Source organism: Teleopsis dalmanni, chromosome 1, assembly GCF_002237135.1.
Source record: "Teleopsis dalmanni isolate 2A chromosome 1, ASM223713v2, whole genome shotgun sequence".
Taxonomy (NCBI): domain Eukaryota; kingdom Metazoa; phylum Arthropoda; class Insecta; order Diptera; family Diopsidae; genus Teleopsis; species Teleopsis dalmanni.
Window position 1 is genome coordinate 218078633 of NC_051846.1, and position 9970 is coordinate 218088602.

The window sequence follows — 9970 nt, forward strand, 5'->3', positions numbered from 1 at the left end:
GCTTAATTTAAAAAAAAAATTAAAAAACTAAACAGCGTTATAAGAAAATAAACATTCACACTGCAATTTAATTATTTTTTTTTAAATAAATATATAGTTTTTCGTTCATTTTCTTCTTAGTTGGCGAGTAGTTAGTCGAGTAGCCTCCGCCAGTCAGCCCGATTAGTTGCTTTCTGACGCCAGTTGGTAGTACCGAGCGCCCCCAAATCGTTGGTCACCTGGTCCTTCCACCGAAGATGCGGACGTCCTCTACCGCGTTTTCCACCTGGGGGTACCGAATCAAATACCTTTCAGCCGGAGCACTTTCTTCCATTCGCACGACATGACCAAGCCAGCGTACCCGCTGAGTTTTTATGCGCTTAACTATGTCAATGTCGCGGTATAGCTCATACAGCTGATCGTTTCATCTAATTCGATACTCGTCGCCAACGCGTAAGGGACCATAGAGAGTTTGCCGTTCCGTTCGAAATTTGACCGTTCGATTGCCGTTCCATCGCCGTTCTATCTTAAGCAATGTGTCTTTAAAAATGGCGAGAGATGAGCACTTGTAGACAGACTAAACTCATGATGCCGAAACCGTTGATCAGGGAAGCGATAACAGTGCTTAGCTATACGCTGAGCACCCTAAGCTGGCTGACCTCATTGATTACTGGAAATAGAAAATTCAAGTATCATCTCAAAAAAATAACTCTTGTTGAGGAAGATATGTGCAGACTGTGCCTAGGAAAAAAGAAGACAGCGGTGCATATATTGTGCCAATGTCCAGCACTTGGAAGCAGGATGATGACTATCTTGGGACACCATTGAGTTGGTGAGGACTTGGTAGGTAACCTCAAGCCAAATGAGCTGCTTGCAATAATAAGAGATGTAGTTATGCGAATGGAAGCCACTCTAGCTTTAAATCAATAACGACATCCAAGAATCGAAGGACGAAAGAGAATCCAAGTAGTTGCGTGGCCTATTTCGGCTAATTCTTGACTTCAGTGCGGCCACTTCCTGGACGGTGCGTTATCTAAACGTTCCACAATATATACATGTATACATATAAGCAATATGTCGTCATTCTCATATTAATTTCAAAGTAATGGAGATATACATTCAAGTAGAGAGAATTAAGGCACAAAATTCTTCCATATGCAAAACAAAATATACAAAACAATAAGCAAATGCGTATGTGCTCATTTCAAATAAATTATGTAGCAATTTGTTAGTAAGATGAACTTTGACTGAGAATGGACGCGTTGGACATTTACTAGGTAGATTGTTAAATACCCGGTCTAAGTACTAAAAACGCATTTTTTTGTGGAAAATAATATTTTATGCATCAATAAAATCCTCTTTTAGCCCTACATATCGAATCCAATGATCTTTCAACATCTGGATACCTTTCAAATACTACGATTTATCAAGTCATCAAAAATATACCTCAGTTTCCCATTTTCCCATATATCAAAAATTATATGTATATATATACATATATATTGAAAAAACTAAATTTTAATAGTGAAATAATGTACAATATGTAACACCATAATCACGAATTAAATCAAGTTCACGAAAAAGGACGATATTAGTCAATCCTTACATGTCACTCATACCCACCGTAATACGAGTTTCGTTAAATTAATTTTCCACAAAAAGTGACACAAGAATTTTTACTTTGAAAATACAATTATTATTCGTTTTAATTGTTCATATAGATTTATTTAATATAACTTAAGATATGGAAGAATTCTATATATCCGATACTAGCATTATGGCTTCCTATTCGAACGACAATTTACTGTAGGAAAACTCAACAACGCTTACCCCTATATTTTTATTGTTAATTTTAGAAGCAATATAATAAGCAATAATATTTTATGTATATTATCTTAAAGTTACTTAGTGCCATCGGAATGTTCCCGTATCATTTCCATTTAAGTTTTTAAATAAAGAGGATATGTGAAAAAGTCGATATGTTAATAAAAAATAAGTGCCATATATTATGGATGCAGGAAAAATTTAGTGTTTGCATTTATATGCCGACAGCGTACGCAATCAGTACATCAACGCGTATCTATCCTTCCTTTCCATATGAGAAAATCTGCATTATTTGAGAATCTATGCATAATTCCAAAAAACTTCTTACGGAGTTCATTTTTATGTTCTCACATATTTCACTTCCACTTAAACGAATATGAAATTCCATCTTTTTACTTTCGTTGTTGTGTTTTCATGTTTTGAGTTTCGATTTTTGACTATCAGATATTTTCGTAGGATTTTGTTTTAAACTGCGATACTCATTTTTAAAAATTAAATCTTGAATTTCTATTTCGTTCACGTCTTAATGCCAAAATTTGTACAAGCTGTGCGCCTCGAGTAACTTCATGAGTGGCTCCTGGTTCGAAACGTTGTCGATTCCACTTGCGCATTTATACAAGGAAAAATAAATAAATAAATAGTAAATTTCATACCAAATGGATTTATTTATTTTTGCCATCTAGTTCTTTTCATGAATTCTATAAATTATTTGATTTTTACTTTTACTCTGAGTAAATATTTATTAATATATGCACATGTATAAATATTTAGATGATAGATGAATTTGAGGAAATCAGTATATAATAGGATAAATAGAATTGGTTCATATTTTTGGTTATTATTTATAATTAACAAGTAAACAAGTATGTGTAGTTTGGTTAGTTTTTATAGGTTGGTTGCAGTGGCAGACCATTGGATAACTTCCATGTACCTCAATTAGCGATTTTTCGCAGTTATGCTACCACATTCCACGCAAGAACCCTAGTATAGAAGAGTAGAGTCTTCATTCATCCCGCCGAATTTAGATAATTTGATAGATCTTTCGTCTTCACCGCTGAACAGTTTGATAAACTATCAAAGCAGTATCTTTCCAAGAACCTATATCATCTGGACGCCAAAGCAGGGCATTCACAGAGAAAATTTATTATGGTGAGTGATTACTTCTGCAGTGAGGATTATGGGGAATGTGCAGTTCCTCAGCTTGGGTTACTATACAACAATGTCCAGTAATGAACTACAGTAAGCATTGCAGTGTTTATGTGGTCTCTTTGATGAGTTTCGAGAATCTATTTTTATTGTAGATGGGTCAGTTTTTACAGACAGTTCATTTTTTTAATTTTACGTGTATGTACACATATTATGTTTTTCACTATCTATAAAAGATTGTACCTTCTGATTAAAAAAGAACTAAAAGCCTATTTTTGAATTCCAGCGCTTATTCAATCGGTAAATAGTATTTTTTGTTTGTCTATACAAAAAGTAGAAGAAATTCAAAATTAAAGTTCTTTTTTGATCACAAGGTATATGTAGCCCATATCCACCATTCAAGCATCTTTAAGCCCATGTTATGCAGAAAGTCTTGGGTCGTCAAAATCAAAATTGATGTTGAGCACCTGACAATACTCGAAATAGTGTTGTATGGTTAGTCAAACTTCAATAAATTAACTAAAAATTTTTGTGGTTGTCCTTTCATTCCTATTCGAAACCTTCTAAAATGTTTGTTGTTTTCACTGCAAATTATAAAATGAAGAGTAAGACAAAAAACAAAATGTCAGCTTAACTCAACACAATGTTCTAATTGAATAACTATTATGACTCGGATGGTATTCATTTGATTGATACATGAGCGTTAGATTCTTAGGCTGACTAGCAATTACCTTATATGTTGATTGAGAAGGTCAATTAAATTTCTGTTATTTGACAGCTTAATCTGTATTTCATTTCTCTCTTAGCGTAGAATATAGCATATCCATTACTACAATTGCCAAGAACAAGGCTTTTAAGAACAATACTATCAATATTTATAGTATGGAATAGCCATTATTTACAATATTATAACTTATAGATATATTTTTCAACTTTAATATTCCACCTAGCGTTTTATAGTAAGATAAATAATGTCGATGAAGGTAAAAGAATTACTAATAAATCAAAAAAAAAAACTAAAAACTGAAAATGGTTTGCTAGGCATATTTCGAAATGTGCACAGATGAATTAAATCTTCAAGACTTGCATTAAAAACCCATAATTTGTTCAAGATCTTGTTCTCGAAAATTTCCAATATACGGCTGTCATTATTAGTATTTTACCATGACAAGCTCCAATGTCAGCTGTCCATAATTAAATGCAGGTTACGAACAAAGTTAGTATCATCATTGTTTTAATCATACAACCAGGAGGATCAGTTTAAAATAAAACATTTTTTTTAACAAAATGTCTTTACGAATTCAATTAATAAAAATGATTATCTGGGAATTAACTTATATAAAATAATCATACGTTAAAATAAGTTTTGTGAATTAATTTAAACCTTATCTCAATTTCAGGTGATCTTTTCATACTTGTCTTCAGTATGGACTCCCGAGAATCATTTGAAGAAGTTGTACGTTTGCGTGAAAATATTTTAGAAACAAAATGGGCTGCCCTTAATCCAGGCTCGGGTTTGAAGAAGAAAAGTCTACCAAAGATACCAATGATTTTAGCTGGCAATAAATGCGATCGTGATATTAAGTAAGTACAAATAGAATATTTAAAATAATAGTTACATATATTTAATAAGTAAAACATTTTATAAATAATTTCTAAGAACCGTACACCTAGACGAGGTTATGGGCTATATAGCGGGACAAGATAATTGTTGTGTATTTGTCGAATGTTCAGCACGTCAAAATTTTCGTATTGATGATTTATTTTATGCACTTTTCATGGTATCGAATTTACCATTGGAAATGGCACCAAATCATCATAGACGTGTTATATCTGTTTTCGGTGCACCCTCTCCATTACCGCCACATTCATCAGCTGGTGGATCTAAAAAAAATGCGCTCTCTATTAAAAGACGTTTCAGCGATGCTTGTGGTGTTGTGACGCCAAATGCACGTAGGCCCAGTATACGCACAGATCTAAATTTGATGCGATCGAAGACAATGGCTATGAATGAAGGTGAAGGTGCGGGCGCTACGCGGCGTAAACTCTGTGTGATCATGTAAAACAAAATTAAAATATAAAAAAAATGTATTATCGAATAATTAATGTATGTGGCGTATGTGTAGTAAATATAAGCAAAGGCGGCATGTGATAGTAGCAAAAATAACTTATTTAAAATTTTTATATTTCAAAACGTTTATTAAAATTGTTTATATGAAATATTTTTATAAATAAAATCAATATCAATAATTTACTTAATTTACGAAAACAAAAAATAGTTATTTTGTTGCGAGTAGTTACATTTTTTATACATATTTACAAACATAATCGTACATAATATATTATAAATATAAATAATAGATGTGTATATAACATAAAATTAAATTTACTTCATTATAGTTATTGAATAAAGAAAAAAATTTAAAAATACTTGAAATGAATGAAAATGCTTTGATGTGTTAATAAATTTTGTTATTTTCCAAATGGTTAAGCAGAATTTTTTAACTTAAAGCATAAAATAAAAAAAAAGTAAGTTAAAAACATTTAGTATCAAAATATTTTATAATTGAAATCGATTGCATTTCAATGCATTTTTTTTAAATTAAAAATAAAGTAAAGCATTTTACATATTTTGCAGAAACCGATGTTTTGTAAAGTTTTTTAAATTTTTTTAAATTTTTTTATACCTTAAAAAAATTCTAATCAGTTCGATATTAAAATTATGCATTTTCAACATGAAATTTTAATTTTTTTATTAAGTTTTCCATTTAATTTTAGTTAGTACACACATATCCAATACATCTAACAAATATATATATTATCTGGGAACAGGTTATCCATTTTGCGTTTCTGAATGTAAATGCAATTAATTACACTGATTTAGATTTGGTTATAATCGTTTCTTTATGTATCGTTTGGACTTTAAAATTCAATATTCTTTGCACCTCTTTTACAGTCGGGTTTCTCGAACACTGTTCCATTGTCAGTATTAATAAAATTTGATATAAAAATATTAAGACATTACAAATATTGTACTTTCTTTTTTAGTGGTATTAGTTTTTGGGAAAATATCGGAGCGAGATCTGAAAAAATATACTAAATAAAAATAATTTTAAAATACTTTTAGTATTATTTCCGGTCTATAGAATTTCTTTGAGTTTAGAACAGAGAACTGCAGTGAGTACTCAACATTTAAATCATGCTTAAAGCATTGGCTGTATTTCACTTATAAGCATTTTAATTCCCATTTTCATATATTCGACTCCACCTGGTTTATATATAGCTAACAGCACTTATAAAGATAATCGTGTGATACTCATAAATACCGATACTGTGACACTGATTCATTAGCACCGGAACTCGTTAAGGAAAACACTTCTGAATCATTTCTGTGGCACTGTCCACATATAAGTAGTGTATGAGAAAAACATTTATACTCATTTATACTTGGTTTTTATGAGTGCACTCTAAGTGTTAAAATTATGACTCGTTGCTATTCGCTGGTTCAGAAACATCTTATTGTACTAGAAGGTAACGTACTCTTCGATGAGTTCTTCATAAATGAATGACAATAGTTCGGTATTAACTTTACAAATGTTCCTCTCCAAAGATTTGAGAATTTGAGAGCTATTCAAATAAGCATGACAACCATGATCTGATGATGATAAGTCGCATGATGGCCCATCACATCATTAAAGCATGAAAACAAATGTCGAGATAATTTCTCGTGCATATTGATATATACACTTTTTCACATTCATACAATCAATTTTACGAGAAAAAAAAATTGGTACTTATTTGATTGGAGTGAGTAGATTTTACAATTTGAAGTTATCAAAAAACAGGATCTATTTGTGTATATGCCACACAATACGGAGACGGTTTGTGGATGAAATGATATTCTCTAGTTCTGTGTGGGTTTTCATTCTTTGTTTAGTTATCCACTAGCGAAAAATTAATCTTGTTTTTGAACAAAATTGCTTCCTTGTAGTGAAATGTATCCACTACAGGATCACGACTGTGAAGTAAGTTTCTACAATTTTAATGTACTCAGAAGGTATTAAACGATTAATATTATAAAGTATTAAAGCTTATTAAACTGAATCAACTTAGTTTAGGTTAGGTTCGGAAGGCGCGTGCTGACCGTTTTCAGCACTTTCACTCGGAGGCATATATTGCCTATTGTGATGCCCTCAATAATTTTCCCGGAAGAAGCGAGTTGCTAACCTTTGTAATCCTTCTTAAACCATTTGGTTTTCCAGATGAAGTTGAGGAGATTCGATAAGTTTGCTATCGTTATCTCTTCCAAGTCAGTGAAAAAGCGATCCCCGAGATATTGAAGTCGCTTTGTCTGAAGTCCTGGACAGAGACAGAGGAAGTGGTTGATGATTCTACCTCTACCTCCTCTTCATCTTGGCAACTCCTGCATAATCCGCTAGTTGGAATTCGCCACCGTTGGAGCATAGGCTGAATTAACTTTACGGCAGTTTTATTTTAAAAATGGCAATAAAACACTGCCATCAATTCACGAGTATGAAATGGATAATTCTTTAATTATAGTATATGTTTTAATTCTTTCCAGTTCATTTATTTTCTTAATTCGTCAGGGAGTATAATGCTGACTCAAGTTATTCGTAGCAATATATTATTTAGAAATTTAAAGATTGCTTAACTATTTAAAAATCTGAATCAACATATCCCTTAAAAATTAAAAATCATTAGTTCGAATGTATTGAGGATTCGGCTCTGTCAAATTATATATATGTAGGTTTATCTTAAATTATCTTTAAATCTTAAATTATTAGCTTAAATTATTTTAGTTTGTTTATTTTTCGCACAGCCACTTTGGACGTCTGGTTCTTATCGCTGCTGCTCACACACTGACTACAAGCAAATTTTATTCTTCGCTCTGTTCTTTCTCTCTCTGACAAGCTCAGCGAGGGTTGCCCTGCGCTCCAAAACAAATAAAACCTTACACTATGATTACTTATCCTACATTCTCGGCCAGCCTGACAGAAGTTCGCCCCGAACATTCCTATTTGCTTGAAGCTTCCCAGCGCTTCATATATTCGGCTACCGTAACGGTACTGCCGGGTCCCTCGTGGTCACCTAACTTTGAAACTTTATACCTTCCGTGGTTCAGAACCGCGGTAATCCTATAAGGTCCAAAAAACTTCGGTCTTAATTTCAATGCTACTCCATACTGAGTTCTTTTTATCGCGACTAAATCCCCAATTTTATACATAATTTCCTTCTTCCGTTTCGAATTGAAAGTCTTCCTATTCTCTTCCTGTATACGTTTAATATTTCCCTTAGCTTCCTCCCTTATTTCATCTCTTTCAGAGTCTAACTCTAGTATAAACTCTTCTTCTAAAAGTTTTCTCAAATCTTTATGATAGGACGGTTTCATTTCTAAACCTGTAAGAATACGAAACGGGGAGAATTTGGTGCTACGAGTCGGCGTGTTATTAATTAACTGTTGAACTCGATCAACATGTTTATACCATAGATCTGGCTTTTCTTGACATACCTTAGATAAAAGCGGTACAACTACTCTATGGACTCTCTCCACCTGACCATTTCCCCTAGGTACACCAGTCGCTATTAACAAGTGTTGAATGTCGTTCTCTTGACAATACTTCTTGAACACGTCGGCCGTAAATGCCGTGCCACGGTCAGTTATAATCCTTTCGGGATTACCGAAAACTGATGATTGCTTACGCAAAATATCGACAACTGAATCGGTACCTAAGTTCTTAGTTGGGTATAACCACACAAATTTGGAAAAGGCATCCACAATCACCAGAATGTGATTATATTTCTTCCGGGTGGCCTCTAAAGGACCCACATGATCTAAATGATATGTTAATAACGGACGATCTTCTTTGTCAATAGGCTTAAGGAAGCCTTCTTTTTTACCAGACTTTGCTGACATGACCAAACATTCGACACAACCTTGAATAATTTTCCCTACTTTCGAGCTTAAGTGAGGAATGAAATATTCTTTTTCCACAATCTCTTGGGTTTTCTTGGCAGAGAAGTGCCCTTGCCTATGCGCTATTCGAATAATTTCGTCTTCCATTTGACTTGGGATTACAATTAGCTGTAAATTGCAATTTTTATATAGAATACCACCTCGCACGTAGTAGTCTTCATAATCGCCACTCTCTAGTATTTTCTTAACTGCTTTCGTCCATCAATCATTATTTTGGGCTTCTTTCAACCTGTGGTTAAATGTGTCTTCGATTAACAAACAATGAATTCTGCTTAAAGCGTCAACGTGCTTCATGCGCGTTCCTGGGCGGTGTTCTATCTGATAGTCAAAATCTTGCAAATACATGGCCCATCGTGAAACTCTCAAAGGCACCTCTATTTTATCCAGTGTCTTCGTAAATGCGCTACAATCGGTGACTATGGTAAAATGTTTTCCCATCAAATAAACTCTCCACTTTTTAAGAGCTTGTATGACTGCAAGTACTTCCAATTCGTACGAATGGTATTTTTCTTCAGCTGGAGTGGTCTTTCGGCTAAAATATTGGATCGGATGAAATTCTCGATCTTCCGGGTCTCTCTGAAGTAACACTCCTCCATACCCATACTTGCTAGCATCAAAATGTACTTCAGTCGCCGCTAACGGATCATATAACTTTAGGACCGGGGCGTGAAGTAGAGCTGTTTTTAGCTGATAAAACGATGCAAGTTCTTCTTCCTCGAATTTAAATTCCACCGAATTACGCAGCAAATTTGTAAGGGGTCTGGCCTTAAAGGCAAAATCTTGAATGAATCTACGAAAATATGACGTTAACCCCATAAACCTCTGCACACTCTTCTGATTTGCAGGTATGGGGAACTTTTCAATAGCACATATTTTCTCTTTCGACGGCTGTATGGAATGGCCATCTATTACATAACCCAAGAAACTAATCTTCTCCTTCAAAAACTGTGATTTCGAAAATTTAATCTGGATACCATTTTTGGATGCGATACTTAACACTAATTTCAACTTTTCCAACCCTTCCAC

General features: G+C 33.5%; 1 protein-coding gene across 1 annotated transcript; it reads left to right on the forward strand.

Annotated features, from left to right (window-relative positions):
• Positions 1-2987: 2987 nt before the first annotated feature.
• LOC119667326 (GTP-binding protein Rhes-like) lies at positions 2988-5012 on the forward strand. Its single transcript, XM_038076615.1, has 3 exons — positions 2988-3042; positions 4350-4533; positions 4610-5012. The coding sequence occupies exons 1-3, from the start codon at positions 2988-2990 to the stop codon at positions 5010-5012; spliced, it is 642 nt and encodes a 213-aa protein (XP_037932543.1).
• The last annotated feature ends 4958 nt before the right edge of the window (positions 5013-9970 follow it).